The following is a 21,504-nucleotide window of genomic DNA, read 5'->3' as shown; positions in this document are numbered from 1 at the left end:
CTGTTACTATCCCGTGCAGTGTGCTGTTACTATCCCGCGCAGTATGCTGTTACTATCCCGTGCAGTGTACTGTTACTATCCCCTGCAGTGTTACTGTTACTATCCCCTGCAGTGTGCTGTTACTATCCCCTGCAGTGTGCTGTTACTATCCTGTGCAGTGTACTGTTACTATTCCGTGCAGTGTACTGTTACTATCCCGCGCAGTATGCTGTTACTATCCCGTGCAGTGTGGCTTTCTCCCATCACATGGTTACTAAGCACAAATCCCGTGCTGTTACTATCCCATGCAGTGTTACTGTTACTATCCCGTGCAGTGTGCTGTTACTATTCCGTGCAGTGTACTGTTACTATCCCGCGCAGTGTGCTGTTACTATCCCATGCAGTGTTACTGTTACTATCCCGTGCAGTGTATTGTTACTATCCCGTGCAGTGTGCTGTTACTATCCCATGCAGTGTTACTGTTACTATCCAGTGCAGTGTGCTGTTACTATCCTGCACTGCAGTGTACTGTTACTATTCCGTGCAGTGTTACTGTTATTATCCCGTGCAGTGTGCTGTTACTATCCCGTGCAGTGTGCTGTTACTATTCCGCGCAGTGTGCTGTTACTATTCCGCGCAGTGTACTGTTACTATCCCGCGCAGTATGCTGTTACTATACCGTGCAGTGTACTGTTACTATCCCGTGCAGTGTACTGTTACTATCCCATGCAGTGTACTGTTACTATCCCGTGCAGTGTGCTGTTACTATCCCGTGCAGTGTACTGTTACTATCCCGTGCAGTGTTACTGTTTCTATCCCGCGCAGTATGCTGTTACTATCCCGTGCAGTGTGCTGTTACTATCCCTTGCAGTGTATTGTTACTATCCTGTGCAGTGTGGCTTTCTCCCATCACATGGTTACTAAGCACAAATCCCGTGCTGTTACTATCCCATGCAGTGTTACTGTTACTGTCCTGTGCAGTGTGCTCTTACTATCCCATGCAGTGTGCTGTTACTGTCCCGTGCAGTGTGCTGTTACTATCCCGTGCAGTGTGCTGTTACTATCCCTTGCAGTGTATTGTTACTATCCTGTGCAGTGTGGCTTTCTCTCATCACATGGTTACTAAGCACAAATCCCGTGCTGTTACTATCCCATGCAGTGTTACTGTTACTGTCCTGTGCAGTGTGCTCTTACTATCCCATGCAGTGTGCTGTTACTGTCCCGTGCAGTGTACTGTTACTATCCCGTGCAGTGTGCTGTTACTATCCCGTGCAGTGTGCTGTTACTATCCCGTGCAGTGTGCTGTTACTATCCCGTGCAGTGTTACTGTTACTATCCAGTACAGTGTTACTGTTACCATCCAGTGCAGTGTTACTGTTACTCCTGTGCAGTGTAGTTACTATCCCGTGCAGTGTGGCTTTCTCCCATCACATGGTTACTAAGCCCAAATCCTGTGCTGTTACTATCCCATGCAGTGTTACTGTTACTATCCCCTGCAGTGTGCTGTTACTATCCCGTGCAGTGTCCTGTTACTATCCCGTGCAGTGTCCTGTTACTATCCCGTGCAGTGTCCTGTTACTATCCCGTGCAGTGTCCTGTTACTATCCCGTGCAGTGTCCTGTTACTATCCCGTGCAGTGTTACTGTTACTATCCCGTGCAGTGTGCTGTTACTATCCCGTGCAGTGTGCTGTTACTATCCCGTACAGTGTGCTGTTACTATCCAGTGCAGTGTACTGTTACTATCCCGCACTGCAGTGTACTGTTACTATCCCGCACTGCAGTGTACTGTTACTATCCCGTGCAGTGTACTGTTACTATCCCGTGCAGTGTACTGTTACTATCCCGTACAGTGTTGCTGTTATATCCCGTACAGTGTTGCTGTTATATCCCGTGCAGTGTGCTGTTACTATGCCGTGCAGTGTTACTGTTACTATCCAGTGCAGTGTGCTGTTACTATCCCGCACTGGAGTGTACTGTTACTATTCCGTGCAGTGTTACTGTTACTATCCCGTGCAGTGTGCTGTTACTATCCCGTGCAGTGTGCAGTTACTATCCCGTGCAATGTGCTGTTACTTTCCCGTGCAGTGTGCTGTTACTATCCCATGCAGTGTGCTGTTACTATCCCGTGCAGTGTACTGTTACTATCCCGCACTGCAGTGTACTGTTATTATTCCGTGCAGTGTAACTGTTACTATCCCGTGCAGTGTGCTGTTACTATCCCGTGAGTGTTACTGTTACTATCCAGTGCAGTGTACTGTTACAATCTCGCACTGCAGTGTACTGTTACTATTCCGTGCAGTGTTACTGTTAATATCCAGTGCAGTGTGCTGTTACTATCCCGTGCAGTGTTACTGTTACTATCCAGTGCAGTGTGCTGTTACTATCCCGCTCAGTGTGCTTCTACTATCCCGCGCAGTGTAACTGTTACTATCCCATGTAGTGTAACTGTTACTATCTCGTGCAGTGTACTGTTACTATGTCGTGCAGTGTGCTGTTACTATCCCGTGCAGTGTGCTGTTACTATCCCGTGCAGTGTTACTGTTACTATCCCGTGCAGTGTGCTGTTACTATCCCGTGCAGTGTGCTGTTACTATCCCGTGCAGTGTGCTGTTACTATCCCGTGTAGTGTGCTGTTACTATCCCGTGCAGTGTTACTGTTACTATCCTGTGCAGTGTGCTGTTACTATCCTGTGCAGTGTAGTTACTATCCCATGCAGTGTAACTGTTACTGTCCCGTGCAGTGTGCATTTACTAGCCCGTGCAGTGTACTGTTACTTTCCCTTGCAGTGTATTGTTACTATCCCGTGCAGTGTGCTGTTACTTTCCCTTGCAGTGTATTGTTACTATCCCGTGCAGTGTGGCTTTCTCCCATCACATGGTTACTAAGCACAAATCCCATGCTGTTACTATCCCATGCAGTGTTACTGTTACTGTCCCATGCAGTGTGCTGTTAATATCCCGTGCAGTGTGCTGTTACTATCCCGTGCAGTGTGCTGTTACTATACCGTGCAGTGTACTATTACTATCCCATGCAGTGTGCTGTTACTATCCCGTGCAGTGTTACTGTTACTATCCAGTGCAGTGTACCATTACTATCCCGTGCAGTGTACTGTTACTATCCCGTGCAGTGTTTCTGTTACTATCCAGTGCAGTGTTACTGTTACCATCCAGTGCAGTGTTACTGTTGCTATCCTGTGCAGTGTGCTGTTACTATCCTGTGCAGTGTAGTTACTATCCCGTGCAGTGTAACTGTTACTGTCCCCTGCAGTGTGCAGTTACTAGTCCGTGCAGTGTACTGTTACTATCCCGCGCAGTATGCTGTTACTATCCCGTGCAGTGTATTGTTACTATCCCGTGCAGTGTGGCTTTCTCCCATCACATGGTTACTAAGCACAAATCCCGTGCTGTTACTATCCCATGCAGTGTTACTGTTACTATCCCATGCAGTGTGCTATTACTATCCCCTGCAGTGTGCTGTTACTATCCCGTGCAGTGTGCTGTTACTATCCCGTGCAGTGTACTGTTACAATTCCGTGCAGTGTACTGTTACTATCCCCTGCAGTGTGCTGTTACTATCCCTTGCAGTGTACTGTTACTATTCCGTGCAGTGTACTGTTACTATCCCGCACAGTATGCTGTTACTATCCCGTGCAGTGTACTGTTACTATCCAGTGCAGTGTGCTGTTTCTATCCCATGCAGTGTGCTGTTACTATCCCGTGCAGTGTGCTGTTACTATCCCGTGCAGTGTGCTGTTACTATCCCGTGCAGTGTATTGTTACTATCCTGTGCAGTGTGGCTTTCTCCCATCACATGGTTAATAAGCACAAATCCCATGCTGTTACTATCCCATGCAGTGTTACTGTTACTATCCCCTGCAGTGTGCTGTTACTATCCCCTGCAGTGTGCTGTTACTATCCCCTGCAGTGTTACTGTTACTATCCAGTGCAGTGTACTGTTACTATCCCGTGCAGTGTGCTGTTACTATCCCGTGCAGTGTACTGTTACTATCCCGTGCAGTGTTACTGTTACTATCCCGTGCAGTGTTACTGTTACTATCCCATGCAGTGTTACTGTTACTGGGTGACCACCACAGCTATAGTGAGCGGCCAGGAAGATGGTCGCGATGGTCTTGACCATCGGGCTTGCGACGAGACCCTTTTGGTAGGGTCTCGTGGCAGCAAGCCCTAGAGTGATTTTGGCTCTAACAGAGCCGAAAGCACTCCCACTGACATTACTTGTGATGTCAGTGGAGCCGGCCCCAGACGGTAGGCGTTCCCTTGGGAACGCCTCTGTCTGGGCAGCCACGCCCCCGGCTCGCCCACCAAAGGGGGCGTGCTGTCACTCAACATCGACAGCACTCCCCCTTTGGTGCGAGACCCGGAACGACGGTTTGCCCGTCGCTATCCGGTGGTCACGTTTCCCTCCCGCAGGACTCTGTGGGCCTGATTCAGACCCGCTTGCGAGCGCACAGCGCTCGCGAGCGGGTTCTGAATCAGGCCCACAGTGTCCTGCGGGAGGGAAACGTTGCAGTGAAACAGGCACCACTGGGTGAATTCATGCTGGCATCCGTTCACCCAGCAGGGAAAGCTTGAGGGCAGCTCAGACTCTCCGTGAGTGCTGGATACACCCCCACAGTGATGTAAAAGGGGTGCGTCTCAAGGGCTTTCCAGTGACTCCCTCCCCCAACCCCCCTTCAGCACACGCAAAAGTGCTCTCTTCACAGCCAGACGCTCTTTACAATTAACACTCCTCCTGCATTGTAACTACATACAGAAGGCGGCAGTATGTACAGAAGTCTTTTTTGTTTTGTTTTATTGAACAACATCAGTGTCCTAGGGGGGGATTTATTACCCCTCCCTCTGTGCACCTGTTGTCACTTATACATTGATTAAGCAGTTTCTGATTTGATAGCGCTGGAAGCTTGCAGTGATCATTACTGTGGATAAACCATATAAGTTATCGCCTTTCATGTTTGTTTATTAACATAACCGCACAGTACACCGCAAGCCAGAGACCATTACATTGGTCAGTGCAAAAGACGTACTGTACAGTATGGGCCTGATTCAGAGCCGCTCGTAAGCGGCCGCTTGTTCGCTCAGAGCGATGTTTGCCCAACTGCGCATGCGTACGGATCGTTATACGCATGCGCGAACCAGTCAGTGCGGTCGAAATTCATGTACTCGCAAAATAGCGAATGCCTGATAATTTGAGTGACAGAATGAAGCGTATGTGGGTGGTAACAGGGGAAGGTGCTTGAAAACGGGGAGTGGAGATCAGAACGCAGGCGTGCTTAAAGGTCAAAACGGGCGTTTATGGGTGTGCATAATTAATACAGTAGCGTCATTGACCACGTCACTGGGTTATTTTATAGCCAGAACTGCTCACAAAATTGTGGTAGCGAAAACCAACCACAAGAATAGCGAGCAGTTCATACGCTGGTCGATGTACTCGATTAATCTAATAAATAGCGGACATGACGTAGGATGCGAGCGGCCAGGGGGCGTAGTTTTTCAAAAAACGACCGCAAGTTTTGATAGCTCGATCAGACCTAGAGGCGTGAACAGACCGCAAAGAGCGAACGGTTGATTTGAATAGCCACCCCTATTTTCTGGACGAGCGAGCGCTAATTGCGTCCGGCTCTGAATCAGGCCCTATATTCAATGCAAAGGGACATGATCTATCTACCATTAATGCATTATATTTCTCTCCAATAATGATCTAAAAAACATTTACCATATAATTGGGATTCAGTGACCATCAGTAGCTCATCTGCAAAGGATTGTGTAATGTTAGGAGGGAATTTATATCCAAACAAATGGAACAATATAGGGCTCAGAAAATGAGCTCAGGGCCTGATTCAGACCTGGTCGCAAAGCAGCGGCCGCACACAATGAGCGATTTTTCGCAAACTGCGCATGTGTATAAGCCGCAGTGCACGAACCGGTCAATGCGATGGGAAAGTGCTCGCCCGTAGCCCGCAGACAGGCCGCTATTTTGAGTGACAGCGCCGTTTGTGGGTGGTAACAGGGGAAGATGCTTGTAAACGGGGGGGGGGGGGTTGTGCGTACGCAGGCGTGCCTGACCGTCAGAACGACGATTAATGGGCGTGCATAATTAGCAAAGTAGCATCATTACACACGTGACTGGGTTGTATTTTAGCCTGAACTGTTCGCAATGTTGTGGTGGGAAAAGGCTACCACAAGCGCTGCGAGCAGCTCCGATGGCTCTCCATGTTCCCGATTAATCCTACAACTGCCGGAGATGACGTGTGTTGCGAGTGGCAAAGGGGCGTCTTTATACAGGTGCGAGCGCATAGTGCGGTGCTCGCTATTACTTAGTGGGCGGCTTTACGTGATGCAGTGCAAGCACATGATTTAAATAGCCGGCCCCTTTCAGCAAGCGACCGGACACAAATAGCGTCCGGGTCTGAATCAGGCCCAATTTCCTCATACCCCGGCGTCTTTTCACCAAATGGTGCAAGTATTGCGTTTTAGTCTCATTGTAGCCACCTATAAAAGCCGCTCACAGTATACCAGGGACACTAAATTTGTGACCCTTGTTACATAGAAATTAGTGTAACACATCTACAAAGTGACAGATTAAACATGACAGAAGGTGGCGGGAGGAACGGACACTCGCATAGAAACAGCGATGGTCCATGACACGCCAACCGACTACAGCAATGGTCCATGACACGCCAAGCGACTACAGCAATGGTCCGTGACACGCCAAGCGACTACAGCAATGGTCCGTGACACGCCAAGCGACTACAGCAATGGTCCGTGACACGCCAAGCGACTACAGGAATGGTCCGTGACACGCCAAGCGACTACAGCAATGGTCCGTGACACGCCAAGTGACTACAGCAATGGTCCGTGACACGCCAAGCGACTACAGCAATGGTCCGTGACACGCCAAGCAACTACAGCAATGGTCCGTGACACGCCAAGCGACTACAGCAATGGTCCGTGACACGCCAAGCGACAACAGCAATGGTCCATGACACGCCAAGCGACTACAGGAATGGTCAGTGACACGCCAAGCGACTACAGGAATGGTCCGTGACACGCCAAGCGACTACAGCAATGGTCCGTGACACGCCAAGCGACTACAGCAATGGTCCATGACACGCCAACCGACTACAGCAATGGACCGTGACACGCCAACCGACTACAGCAATGGTCCGTGACACGCCAAGTGACTACAGCAATGGTCCGTGACACGCCAAGTGACTACAGCAATGGTCCGTGACACGCCAAGCGACTACAGCAATGGTCCGTGACACGCCAAGCGACTACAGCAATGGTCCGTGACACGCCAAGCGACTACAGCAGTGGTCCGTGACACGCCAAGCGACTACAGCAATGGTCCGTGACACGCCATGCGACTATAGCAATGGTCCGTGACACGCCAAGCGACTACAGCAATGGTCCGTGACACGCCAAGCGACTACAGCAGTGGTCCGTGACACGCCAACCGACTACAGCAATGGTCCGTGACACGCCAAGCGACTACAGCAATGGTCTGTGACACGCCAAGCGACTACAGCAATGGTCCATGACACGCCAAGTGACTACAGCAATGGTCCGTGACACGCCAAGCGACTACAGCAATGGTCCGTGACATGCCAAGCGACTACAGCAATGGTCCGTGACATGCCAAGCGACTACAGCAATGGTCCATGACACGCCAAGTGACTACAGCAATGGTCCGTGACACGCCAAGCGACTACAGCAGTGGTCCGTGACACGCCAAGCGACTACAGCAATGGTCCGTGACACGCCAAGCGACTACAGCAGTGGTCCGTGACACGCCAAGCGACTACAGCAATGGTCCGTGACACGCCAAGCGACTATAGCAATGGTCTGTGACACGCCAAGCGACTACAGCAATGGTCCATGACACGCCAAGCGACTACAGCAGTGGTCCGTGACACGCCAACCGACTACAGCAATGGTCCGTGACACGCCAAGCGACTATAGCAATGGTCTGTGACACGCCAAGCGACTACAGCAATGGTCCATGACACGCCAAGCGACTACAGCAATGGTCCGTGACACGCCAAGCGACTACAGCAATGGTCCGTGACATGCCAAGCGACTACAGCAATGGTCCGTGACATGCCAAGCGACTACAGCAATGGTCCATGACACGCCAAGACTAACGAGGTGGAAATGGGGTGAGAAGAGGCGTGCTCACGCAAATGCGGCCTGTACATATCAGCAGGTAATTGTCTACATGCCTGTTATGTGGCGTATGTGTTGTACCCAGTGTACGGCAAGTACTAGTACTTGCTGGTGATGACTATTAGTAAAACGGGCGTATAAGACACCCGCACACAGGTATACAAATCTCATGCTGTGTTCAGCCCAGCATATGGGCGATAATACGGTATTGTTCCGCGCTTTGCATTTGTTTTTTGGAGTACGTCCATTTTTCTTCCATCTCTGCATCAGCCCCTCGGCGTCCGCTCTGAGACCCTGGCCTGACGCAGTAACACGGCATCATCGTGTGTCCCAGCAGATCACAGCTTTGTGTCGCTACAGGTCGCAGTTCTTACTCACAAGTCACGCACCGCAGACACATTACGTACAGTATGCAAATGCCATTCGTCAGCATCCTGAGCCGTATACACCCTCTGTGTATTCAGCCTGAAGACCCAGCAGCCGTCACTGTCCTCTGCATTTACACCTACCCTGCGCTAGGGCAGGAGACGGGGTATATGCACCGCGTACACGTGACTCAGTTCGGCAACAAGCCCACAATACACCCAGGTGACGGTTCTCTTCCGTACACGTGTTCAGCTGCCAACCAGAGTCGCTGCTTTCCCGCACAGCAAGTAACGACCGAGATCCATCCGACGACGCAGTCATACACAAAGATGGATGCGCAGTACGCAAGTAATCGACTGATGTGAATGGCCAAATATGCTCTGTAAAAGCGCTGCGGAATATGTGTGCGTTATATAAATAACTGGTAATAAATAAATAATCGCTGGGTCTGTCTGGATTTGCAGATACGTGTAACCCTGAATCGGGCCCTGCATGTGGAAATTTAGCTACATAATAAAGTAAAATCTACTCTGTCCTTTATTTTATGGCAAACCTTCTACTGCCCCCTATCGTAAAATAACGGTCAAGTTTCAATAGTGATAATAGGAAGATAAGATTGTATATTCCCGTTGTCTGGTCTGTGAGATCTCATATACAATACTACTTACGTTACCCTGACACTACACTAAGGGCTGTATTCAATTAGCGGCGAAAATGGACGTTTTATTTTGCCATCAGCGAAATCGGCTGATTTTCGCCAAAAAACACCTGCGATAAGAGAACGGGAGGTGCGGAAAAAAAAATGGCGAAAATAGGCGAAAAACTCTGGAAATTACGTATATACCCCCAAAAAATGGCTGACGTACATCGGAAATTATTTTAGAAGTTCACGATTGGCCGTAATAAAAGTATTTTGAGTACTTAATTGCACCTGTTGACGGTAATTTGCGTATATTTGGAAATATGTAAAAAAAAATTATAGAAAGCTATTTTGTGCCAGGAAATTACTGTTCCGCGTAAATTGAAGTTACGTTAAAATGGGGTGTGGTATAAGAGATGGACAGTAATTAGTTAGACAATGTCTAGACACCAGATGTTAGACAGTCGATAGTTAGACAGGGAAAAAAGTTAGACGCAAACAAAAGGCAGACACATTAAAGTTAGACATGTAAAAAGGTCGACAGGATCAAAAGTTCGTCATGAAAATGGTCGACACAAAAATGGTCGACAATATTTTTTTGTTGTTTTTTAGCCCTAATCTTCACCCTAACCCTCCCTCCCGGTGCCTAGCCCTAACCATCTGGGTAAGTGTCGAACCCTAACCCTCCAGTAAGTGCCTAACCCTAATCCTAAAAACAATGTGTCGACCATTTTTACATCGATCTTTTTCATGTCGAACTTTTCACCCAGTCGATCTTTTGTACCTGTCGAACTTTTTACATGTCTAACTTTAGCGTGTCTGACTTTTGTCTGTGTCTAACTTTTTTCTCTGTCTAACTATTAACTGTCTAACATCTGGTGTCTATCTAGACATTGTCTAACTAATTACTGTCTGTCTATAGTCCGGAACCCGTTAAAATGGAGTGTATTTTCGTGTCGTAAAAGCGCAATTTTAAAAAACGTCTGCTGCAGCCACGAGCGATGTTTAAAACACTTGACGCATTCATACATCCCTCCACCGAAAAACCAGAACCAATACGTTAAACCCATCTTCAAAGATTTTTTTTTTTTTCACTCAAAATCTGTCTGGTCGTTTCTCACCAAAGTACGCAACTTCCGAAAAAAAATTGGGGGTAATTAATCATTGGGGGGTGTTCAAAAATAGGGATTTTCCTTTTTTGTTTTTCCTGGTCTGGGATGGAGAAAACTTTTCACCTGTTGGTTTTTTTTTTTCGACGTTTTCGTCTGGGTTTTTTTGTCGGAAATCGACCGATTTTGCCGATGACGAAAAAACTAATTGAAAACGGCCCTAAGTGCTAATGTTATTCTCAGTTAATGATACTTAGTAGTAAAAATGTGATGAGGTTTTCCATGTAAGCACAGCGGGTATTTCCCCTTATAATATTTATGCTTCATGTACAGTTGTACAAGATCTTATATTCAGAGACTTCTGTATAACAGACAAAACCATGTTTATTATTACAGTTACTAATAGGAGCTCTGCTAAACAAGGCAAGGAGGAGGGGAATGCCATGAGCAGCGGGTATAATGAGAGGGGTCATTTCAAATGCTTTTTTGCTATATATCAGGCATGATGCTTCAAATGACGGGACACTGCCAAGCCCCGGGTATATCCCGCATACTAGCGCCCATACCTGTGTAATATTAATGCCCTCACACTGCGGCCCAGGCCTGTGTTACTGCTCTGCGCTTTGTGTCTTTATTTGCCCACGGTTTCTCCAGAACGGTTTCTCACGTCCCCTCTTACAGATAATCCCGTCCCGGTGGGATCCATGGTGATCAATAGTGTTTCCAATCTCACTCAGCTGAGAGGTTCCTCTACTTACGCCTTGCCGAACGCTCCAACGCTCGCTGTCCTGGATTACGCCCTGGATGAGGAAGGTACAATATTCTGCCAAAATAGGGAATTGAATTATCCTTTTGGAATAATATAATAATGCTTTATTTTTCTGGCTATAAATAAATTGTGTGTTTTTCATGTCTCTCTGAGATTTTGGAATGTCGCGCCCGGAGTCACAGAAATGTATGTGCTGTATTTCTGTTATTTACAATTTTATTATACTACAGAGGACGCTGCAGGGTGCGTACTACGCAATGAATGCAGCACTATAGCTATGTACAGTATATACGCCTTTCAGCTCATCACCCACTTGTACAATAGGTTCTGCAAAGGTGACCAGGATCTCCTTATCTCTGCTCACCTGTCCTAATCACTAACGGCCATGCTGGCCACACATCGGCTTATCCTACGGTTTGGTATGTATTACGGGAAGCAATCGGGAAGCTGACTGCCTATATATTTAGGGCTCCCGGGGGGGACTTAGGGTTAGGCACCCCACTGGGAGGGCTAGGGTTAGGCTAGGGGGAGGGAGGGTTAGGGTTCGGCACCCCAGGGGGGGACTTAGGGTTAGGCACCCCCCCGGGGGACTTAGGTTTAGGCAGCGTGGAAGGGGGTGGTTAGGGTTAGGCACTTGGGGGGGAAGTTAGGGTTAGGCACCCCTAAGGAGGGTTAGGGGGGTTAGGTTAGTGGATACTTACCTATCCACAATCGGGATTTCCAGCGATGTCGGGCTTCCGCTGTGTCGCACTCTGCTCCTGTCGGGCTGCCGCTGACGGGAATCGAACCGCCGGCCATGCGGCTGGCGGTATTTCATACCCATTCCATGTATTACCACCGGCCGCATGGCCGGCGGTTCCAATCCCGACAGCGCATGCCCGGCAGGGGTGAAGATCCCGACTGCTGCTAAAGGTAAGTACCGCTAATCTCCCCCCCCCCCCCCCCCCCCAACCCTAACCCTCCCTTAGGGGTGCCTAACCCTATCCTCCCCCCCCAGTGCCTAACCCTAATCCCCCTCTAAGTGCCTAAACCTAAGTCTCCCGGGGGAGGGTGCCAACCCTAACCTGCCCCCATGGGTGCCTAACCCTAACACCCCTTTTCCCTAGCCTAAACCTAACCCTCCCGGGGGTAGTTCCTAACCCCAAGTCCCCCCTGGGAGCCCTAAACCTAAACCCCCCCCCACCTTTTCCGCGCCCGGCTTACCTTCGGTCGGACGCCAGGCTCCCGACATAGGTAAAATGACTGGCGTCGGGATTTCCACGCCTGTCATTTGTACCTTGCCGGGATTAGCCGGCGGTCAGGATTGCGTCCGTCTGCTTCCTGACTGCTTCCCGTCTGAAGTGTCTGACATGGCCACAAACATAAGGGTTACTTCTGATTTACAGCGGAATCTGACAGCAGACAAAGGAATGAACCGATCAGCTCCTGTCTAGTTTTTCTACTATTATCAATAATGATCCAGTCATTAGTATTAGGCGCTGCGCTCCCTTATATTAGGACTATTACCCGGTATCGCCGTCTTTATCCTTCTGGATTTTATGTTTTATCTTCTTCTATAACATTTGATCTAAAAAAATAAGAATTCCATTTTTTTTAATCATCATTTTATTTCGATTAGTGTTTTATATACAGTATAAAGCAGAGGTGTGAGATGAGTTGGCTTTTCTTGGCTTACCTGAGATGTATTGTTTAAGGCTGCTCGGAGCATCCACATTTTGATTCTCGGAACACGATCTTTGAGCTGGACCCATGTAACGGAGAGGGGAGAGTGTGTCTGGTGTACAAGTCCTCAAAACCAGGTTAGTTGAAGAATTGTTTCATATATTTTTCTGGTCTGCTCAAAACTGAACATGTCGCCCGCAGAGATCACCGTCACTTAGATGGCAGCGTCTGAGTGTTACTCCAGATTTTCACGTTGTCTGTTTTCCGGTGACCGCTGTGAGTGACATAGATGGATAACGAGCCACAGAATATGTAATTGTGCTGCCTGCCCCATGGTAATCATTAGTGAGCAGTGTGTTTTCTCTCTGTGATCTGTGGGCCTGATTCAGAGCCGGACGTTATTTGCGCTCGCTCGTTCAGAAAAAAGGGGTGGCTATTCAAATGAACCGTTCGCTTTTTGCGGTCTGTTCACGCCTCTATGTCTGAACGAGCGAACAAAACTTGCGGTCGTAAATTTAAAAAAAACACCCCCTGGCTGCTCGCATCATACATCATGTCCGCTATTTATTAGATTAATCGAGTACATTGAACAGCGTATGAACTGCTCGCTATTCTTGTGGTTGGTTTTTCCTACCGCAATCTTGCGAGCAGTTCTGGCTATAAAATAACCCAGTGACGTGGTCAATGACGCTGCTGTATTAATTATGCACACCCTTAAAACGCCCGTTTTGACCTTTAAGCACGCCTGCGTTCTGATCTCCACTCCCCGTTTTCAAGCGCCTTCTCCTGTTACCACCCACATACGCCTCCTCCTGTCACTCAAAATAGCAGGCATTCGCTATATAGCGAACAAACGATTTTCGGCCGCACTGACTGGTTCGTGCATGCGTATTACAATCCGTACGCATGCGCAGTTGTGCGAACATCGCTCATAGCGAACGAGCGGCCGCTTACGAGCGGCTCTGAATGAGGGCCTGTGCTCATTGTAGCTATAAGGATGATGCGGACAAGCGTCAGTACTACGTTCTATTAATGCACCGTCCGGAAGCTGGGATTGTGCTGCTGTGAACGGAGGCCAAACCGCTCGTGTCCTGCGGTCTATAACATGCACATTAATGGGACGCCAGACTGATGTGTCCAGAAGAGTGACCTCTTAGAGCCCAGTTATAATAGAGTCTTCCTCAGTAGTCACATTACAATCACATCCTCAATTAAGAAATAATAGAAATATTGGAGAGATCTGATCTTCAGCGTTCCAGGGAGCAGGATTCTCTCACTAATCTCTGGGTGACAGGATTTTACCCCTCTGGGAACACCCCGATTACTCGTTACTACTCTCCTGTGTGGTAGGTCAGAGATAGGTTACTCCACCATTAGCGGATACAAGCCACCGGGCCAGGCTGTTAGACTATTGAGGATTAGAGGTATCCTGCTAGGATCCCAGGTGTGAAAAGAACCCAAGCTACTGATTGGCTGATGATCGCTTTTGCCCATTCAGAAAACCACCTATCAGATAGCTGCTTAACTGCTGCTATCTGACCCTTAACTGCTGTGGGCGAGCTGGACTTACCCTGCAGATTTACCCCCTGATTTGCGCCAGGCATGTTCCGTTCAGGTTCGCAGTACACTGGGGCCCTGATTCAGAGCCGGACGCTCTGACAGAGTTTTTTTTTTTTTGTAGAACGGCCTCCTGGCCGCTCGCATAACTGTGGGTGACCACCCACAGCTATAGCGAGCGGCCATGATGATGGTCGTGATGGTCACGACCATCGGGCTTGCGACGAGACCCTTGTGGTAGGGTCTCGTGGCCGCAAGCCCCAGAGAGCTTTTGACTCTCATAGAGCCGGAAGCTCTCCCACTGACATCAGTCAGTGTCAGTGGGGCCGCCCCCAAACGGTAGGCGTTCCTTCGGGAACGCTTACGTTTGGACGGTCACGCCACCGGCCCGCCCACCAAAGGGGGCGAGCTGTCACTCACCATCGACAGCTCGCCCCCTTTGTTGTGAGACCCGGAGCAACGATTGCCCGTCGCTATCCGGGTCTTCGCATGCGCACGACGGAGCCGGCTCCGTCGTGCGCATGCGCTCTGGGCCACCATCGACCCAGTTGCGAGCGCTCAGAGCTTGCGACCGGGTCTGAATCAGGCCCTGGGTTCCAGGGAGAAAGGAAATATCCAAAAGTCACTTAGCAAGGGACCAGTGACCATTTCTATCCTGTGATGGGGCTGAGAGGTTAATGTCGCCTTGATAGCCCAGTAATGGGGAGAGACCCGGAGAGTCCCCTCTTTCAAATAGTGGTATAGTCTGGAAAGTTGAAGGTATAATGTCTGATCACAGGTGATACAGGAATGAGACATTGTTACAGAGTTTATGTATGGAATAAGACCTGTCCTATTTCCTTCATCTAATCAGTAAGGTATGTATGCAATCATGTGAGAGCTTATGGGCATGGGACTTTCGCAGTGTTTATGGTTTTGGGATAACCTTTAGCTTCTGCTTGGAACCCCCAACGTTGCCGCCATCCAGTCAGGTTCTATCGGGAGTTACTCCAGTTGTAACGATGCAGTGACAGTGTGCTCTCTATATGACAGTGTGCTTTCTATATGACAGTGTGCTCTCTATATGACAGTGTGCTTTCTATATGACAGTGTGCTCTCTATATGACAGTGTGCTTTCTATATGATAGCGTGCTCTCTGTATGACGGTGTGCTCTCTGTATGACGGTGTGCTCTCTATATGACAGTGTGCTTTCTATATGATAGTGTGCTCTCTGTATGACGGTGTGCTCTCTGTATGACGGTGTGCTCTCTGTATGACGGTGTGCTCTCTATATGACAGTGTGCTTTCTATATGATAGTGTGCTTTCTATATGACAGTGTGCTCTCTGTATTACGGTGTGCTCTCTGTATGACGGTGTGCTCTCTATATGACAGTGTGCTCTCTGTATGACGGTGTGCTCTCTGTATGACAGTATGCTCTCTATATGACAGTGTGCTTTCTATATGACGGTGTGCTCTCTATATGATAGTGTGCTCTCTGTATGACGGTGTGCTCTCTATATCGCAGTGTGCTCTCTGTATGAGAGTGTGCTCTCTATATGGCAGTGTGCTCTCTGTATGAGAGTGTGCTCTCTATATGACAGTGTGCTCTCTGTATGAGAGTGTGCTCTCTATATGGCAGTGTACTCTCTGTATGAGAGTGTGCTTTCTATATGGCAGTGTGCTCTCTATATGACAGTGTGCTCTCTATATGATAGTGTGCTCTTTAAATGGCAGTGTGCTCTCTATATGATAGTGTGCTCTCTATATGATAGTGTGCTCTCTATATGACAGTGTGCTCTCTATATGACAGTGTGTTCTCTATATGGCAGTGTGCTCTCTATATGGCAGTGTGCTCTCTATATGGCAGTGTGCTCTCTATATGACAGTGTGCTCTCTATATGACAGTGTGCTCTCTATATGACAGTGTGCTCTCTATATGGCAGTGTGCTCTCTATATGACAGTGTGCTCTCTATATGATAGTGTGCTCTTTAAATGGCAGTGTGCTCTCTATATGATAGTGTGCTCTCTATATGACAGTGTGCTCTCTATATGACAGTGTGCTCTCTATATGGCAGTGTGCTCTCTATATGACAGTGTACTCTCTATATGACAGTGTGCTCTCTATAGTCTTCAGCAGCTGGAGGACTAATGCCCATGTGGGCAATGCGGGGGTTATACAGGATTGTGATGAGGATTGGGAACCCTTAGGGTCCAGTGACAACTTTAACCTTGATTCAGTAAGAACGTTAGCTGCTATTTTGGGGGTACAAGGATCAGAAGCCATTGACCAATCCTGTTCTTCTCCCCCCCCCTCAGGAGAGACGGCACCGGACCCGACCATTTGGTTTCTGGACCGGGCACTCTACTGGCACTTCCTTACGGACACATTCACGGCGTATTACCGGCTGCTCCTGTGTCACCGCGGCCTCCCACAGTGGCAGTATGCCTTCACCAGCTACGGGCTCAGCCCACAGGCCAAGGTCAGCAGCCAGAACCCATATGTCTGCCATCCCCTAACAATATCGGTCACTGACCACTTTATGGATGTATTCTGGTGACTGCCGTTTGTGTGTTATACAAGTAAATAACGTTGTAGTAAAATGAAGAGCGATGATTGATAACAGAGAGTATTATTAACCTTGTGTCCTATAGATACCCATCAGTGACACTGATCCTATAGATCACATTAGCTACATGTTGGTCTGTGTTACTCCAACCCTTTGTGCAGACGGATGGGAAGCTGAAATACTGATTGGCTACAGCTTGTTCTAACTCTTCCCACATTATGTACAGGTAGTCCGTGTGTCTCCGGCTGTCATGTGATGACAGAGGGTTCTCTGGGCCTGATTCACTTTGGGAATAGAGTAAGAAAGAGCAAGAAACTGAGCACCTGGACAGACCATGCTGCACTGCAAGGAACGCAAATACAAAAATGTTTTTTTGTACATGCAGGGCAAATACTGGCTGCTTCTGCATGCAGCCCACAAATGCTGGACAGCTTTATTCTTACACTGAAATTAAGAGTACAGTTTGGACATACCCCTCCCAAACCTAATCCCCCCCCCCTCCCTGCAGTGCTGCATGGTGTTACCAAGATGCACAGTTACTTGCTATTTCTCACTCTGGGTCTGATTGAGACCCGCTCGTGAGCGTTCGCAAGCGGGTCGATGTTGGACCAGTGCGCATACGCCCGACGGAGGCTGCACCGTCTTGCGCAAACCGTCGCTCCGGGTCTCGCTACAAAGGGGGCATGCTGTCGATGTTGAGTGACAGCACGCCCCCTTTGGTGGGCGTGCCGGGGGCGTGGTTGGCCAGATGGAGGCGTTCCCATGGGAACGCCTACCATCTGGGGCCGGCCCCACTGACATCACAAGTAATGTCAGTGGGAGTGCTCTCGGCTCTGATAGAGCCAAAAGCACTTCAGGGCTTGTGGCAACGAGACCCTACCACAAGGGTCTCGTCGCAAGCCCGATGGTCGTGATGGTCTTGACCATCGCGACCATCTTCCTGGCTGCTTGCTATAGCTGTGGGTGGTCACTCACAGCTATGCGAGCGGCCAGGAGGCCGCTCTAAAAATACAATAGGCGGACACTGATTCAGAGCGAGCACTCTGAAAGAGCGTCCAGCTCTGACTCAGGCCCTCAATTCCCAAATCTGAATCAGGCCCTCTCACCCAAATGCATCTGAACTTGGGCTGACCGCTGGTGAGCTGCGTGAGTTGGTGATGTTGTTAGGTTGTTATAGTTACTTATTAGTACTGATGGTAATATAATAGAGGAAATTGGTACATTGCTACGCCAGACTTCAGTGGCTGGTAACACAGCAATTGTGTATACTAGGGGGTATATTTACTAAAGTGAGAGTTTTTAGAAGAGAGTTTTAAAAGTGATGTGCAACCAATCAGATTCTACTTAACATTTAACTAGCACCTTCTAGACGGTAATAGCTAGAATCTGATTGGTTGCTATGGGCAAGATCACTTTTAAAAACTCACTTCTAAAAACTCTAATTTTAGTAAATTTACCCCCTAGCTGTAATCTGTAGGTGTGGCGCACTTCATGTAAAGCCGGGCACACACCTGTGCAATAGTCTGGCAGATCATAAGATTCGCAACCTCTTGGTGAGATATTATACGTGTGTACGCACCGACGATCGTGTTTTATGGCAAAAAAACCTGTCGCATCTGCTGATCTGGTTTTATGGAAGCCCTAAATGTCTGCGATGCGATGGTACAGTGCTGGGCAAACCTGGACGTGTGTACGTGCTACCAGCCATTCTGTACGTACCTCTGCCGATGCTTCTGCAGTCGCCATCGTTTCAGCAGGTAGTATGAGAGAAGAGAATCGCGGATGGCAGGGTAGATTGTAAAGGTGAGTACGTATGAATCTGCCTCCTCACCGGGACTCTCAGTCCTAAGTGTAATGTAAGAGGATTTTCATGTCATTTCTGATGGTAGAAGAGCACAATGGGGCAAGGAAAGGGTCTATAGAAATATTTTAAAACATGAAGTTACAGATGTGTCCTCACTCGTCTTTGCTGCAGTCGCACCAAACAGCACCTTTTGGCGCACCCGGTCTCGTGAGACTTTGTAGCGCCAGGCGTCTTTCTTGCATCTTTTTATGACAAAAAATGTGTCTAAGTTGAAATGCGATGTGGCTGGGACGCACCAGGAGACGTCGCTGATTAATTCGGTAAGTGACAATTGTATATCTGCGTGCGACTGAGTGTCGGAAGCAGTATACAGAGTACTACGATGCAGCGGCCGCAGATTTTTCCACGCCATGCTCCGTTTACAGTCTGGCGCATACAGATATACAAGTGTCACATATCAAACTAATCCGCACCGTCTGCCTGTGCGTCCTAGCCACATCACATTGCTACTTACACACATTTTCGGCAAAAGAGACGCCTGCCGCTAGTAGAGTAATGGCTCACTCACGCCGGGCATATTTGCGCTGCATGGCGTATTGAGACTAGATGAGCCAGGACACATTTGTACACTACTACGTTCCTTCTGGGGATGGAGAGAAGACTTGACCCCCCCCCCCCAATTTTCACTCCCAAGCGGGTCAATGGTCGGCCAGTGCGCACGCGCGAGCGAGAACTTCACTCGCTCCGAGGCTCACTACAAAACGGGGCGGCCGTCGATGTTGATCAACAGCTCGCCCTACTTTGTAGGCGGGGTGGGGGGGTGGCTGGTCAAACGGAGGCGTTCCCGAAGGAATACCTGCCGTTTGTGGGAGGCCCTACTGACATAATTCGTGATGTCAGTAGTGAACTTCCTGATCTATTAGAGCAGGAAGCTCACTGGGGCTTGCGGCAGATGAGACCCTAAGAGCAGGGTCTGGTAGCAAGCCCGATGGTCGCGATAATCGCGACCATCACCAAACCGCTCGCAAAAGCTGTGGGTGGTCACCCACAGCTATGCGAGCGGCCTGGAGGCGAATTTAAAAAAAAAATCCGCCAGATTCAGAGCGAGCGCTCACAAATAGCGAGCGCCTCTGAATCAGGCCCAGAGTGAATAGAGCTGGGATAGGTGTAATCTCCTTTTTTGCCCAGGCCTAGCCCGTATGTATAAAACTTCATTCATATAGTGAATTATGGCCCTGATTCAGAGCCGGACGCTCTGACCAGAGCGCACGCTCTGAATCAGGGCCCACCTCCATTAAAATGGAGCGTCCTCGTGGACGCTCGTATAGCTGTGGGTCACCACCCACAGCATATACGAGCGTCCAACAAGATGGTCGCGATGGTCTTGACCATTGCGACCATCGGACTTGCGAGAGAAACCCTGTGGTCGGGTTTCTCAACCGCAAGGCCAGGAGTGATTTTGGCTCTATCAGAGCCAAAATCACTCCCACTGACATCACTAGTGATGTCAGTGGGGCCGGCTTCAGACAGTAGGCGTTCCCATAGGAACGCCTCCGTCTGGCAGGCACACCCCCGGAACGCCTACCAAAGGGGGCGTGCTGTCAATCAACATCGACAGCACGCCCCCTTTGGTGCGTGACCCCGAGCGATGGAAAGTCCTTCGCTCGCCGGGTCTCGCGCATGCGCACGACGGAGCTCCCTCCGTCGTGCGCATACGCAGTGGGGACCATCGACCCACTTGCGAGTGGACTGCCGCTCGCGAGTGTGTCTAAATGACCCCCTATGTTTTGGGATATCAGCAGTGACTGAAGTCTCAAGAGAGATTCTTGTCTGGAGATGAGATACCTTAGAGGTGCTATGGTAGTAGTAAAAATTCAGTAACCTTTTCGCTTAGAAATGTAATAATAATGTTTGTTTTTATTGTGAAATGGCATAAACCCAGTAAGTATATTCCCATGTGTCTGTCTCTCTATGGCAGCAATGGATGAACATGTACAATCCCATCACCTTCAACCCCTCTCAGCTGGCCGAGGAACCCGATTGTTTCATCAATAAGTTGGATCCAAACAAAATTTTCAAGAGCAAGAACAGAACCCCAGTTACCAAGAAGAAGCTGCCAGCGCCCCCAGGTGGCTACCAGAGAGCCGCCCTCACGTCCTCCAAAAACACAGCGCCATCTAGTGTCGTGCCCCGGAAATGAACATTCCCTGCTCCTAGCTTACAGGAGTGCTTCTGTATATAAACGTATTTATGCACCTATGTGCGGACATGACTGCTGGCTGTAATGTAAATGTAAATGGCTCGTTGTTAATTTATGCTTGTTCATATTAAACTGTGTAGAGTTTGCATATTCTCCCCGTGCTTGCGTGGGTTTCCTCCGGGGACTCTGGTTTATTGCCACAACCCAAAAATATATTGGTAGAGTAATTGGCACTTGATGATAATAATAATAATAAATAACCCTAGTGTGTGTGCACATGTGGTAGGGCATATAGATTGTAAGCCCCACTGGAGCAGGGACTGATGTGAATGGTCAAATATACACTGTAAAACGCTTCGGATTATGGGCCTGATTCAGAGCCGCTCGCAAAAAGCGAGCGCTCACTCTGAACCAGGGCGGCCGCTTTGTTTTAAAAAACGCAGCCTCCTGGCCGCTCGCTAAGCTGTGGGTGACGACCCACAGCTTTAGCGAGCGGCCAGGTGATGGTCGCGACCATCGGGCTTGCGACGAGACCCTTGTGGTAGGGTCTCGTCTGCCGCAAGTCCCAGTGAGCTTTCGGCTCTAATAGAGCCGGAAGCTCACCACTGACATCACTCGTGATGTCAGTAGGGCCGCCCCCAAACGGCAGGCGTTCCTTCAGGAACGTCTCCGTTTGTCCA

At 49.0% G+C, this 21,504-nt stretch overlaps 1 protein-coding gene across 2 annotated transcripts in view; it reads left to right on the top strand.

Annotated features, from left to right (window-relative positions):
- Window positions 1-20,977, top strand: part of LOC148511344 (tubulin polyglutamylase complex subunit 2-like) — a 42,044-nt gene extending 21,067 nt beyond the window's left edge. For both annotated transcript variants that reach the window (XM_088442411.1, XM_088442413.1), the window contains exons 5-8: window positions 10,964-11,095; window positions 12,746-12,850; window positions 16,570-16,733; window positions 20,603-20,977. In XM_088442411.1, the coding sequence (XP_088298537.1) occupies window positions 10,964-11,095; window positions 12,746-12,850; window positions 16,570-16,733; window positions 20,603-20,824 (623 nt within the window). In that variant the 3' untranslated portion in view covers window positions 20,825-20,977. The remainder of the gene's footprint in view (window positions 1-10,963; window positions 11,096-12,745; window positions 12,851-16,569; window positions 16,734-20,602) is intronic.
- Window positions 20,978-21,504: the final 527 nt, after the last annotated feature.

The sequence above is a fragment of the Taudactylus pleione genome, unplaced genomic scaffold (genome assembly GCF_031769625.1).
Source record: "Taudactylus pleione unplaced genomic scaffold, aTauple2 ptg000311l, whole genome shotgun sequence".
Classification (NCBI taxonomy): Eukaryota; Metazoa; Chordata; class Amphibia; order Anura; family Myobatrachidae; genus Taudactylus; species Taudactylus pleione.
Note: the sequence above shows the minus strand (reverse complement) of the source record. Positions and strands in the feature narration are given on the sequence as shown.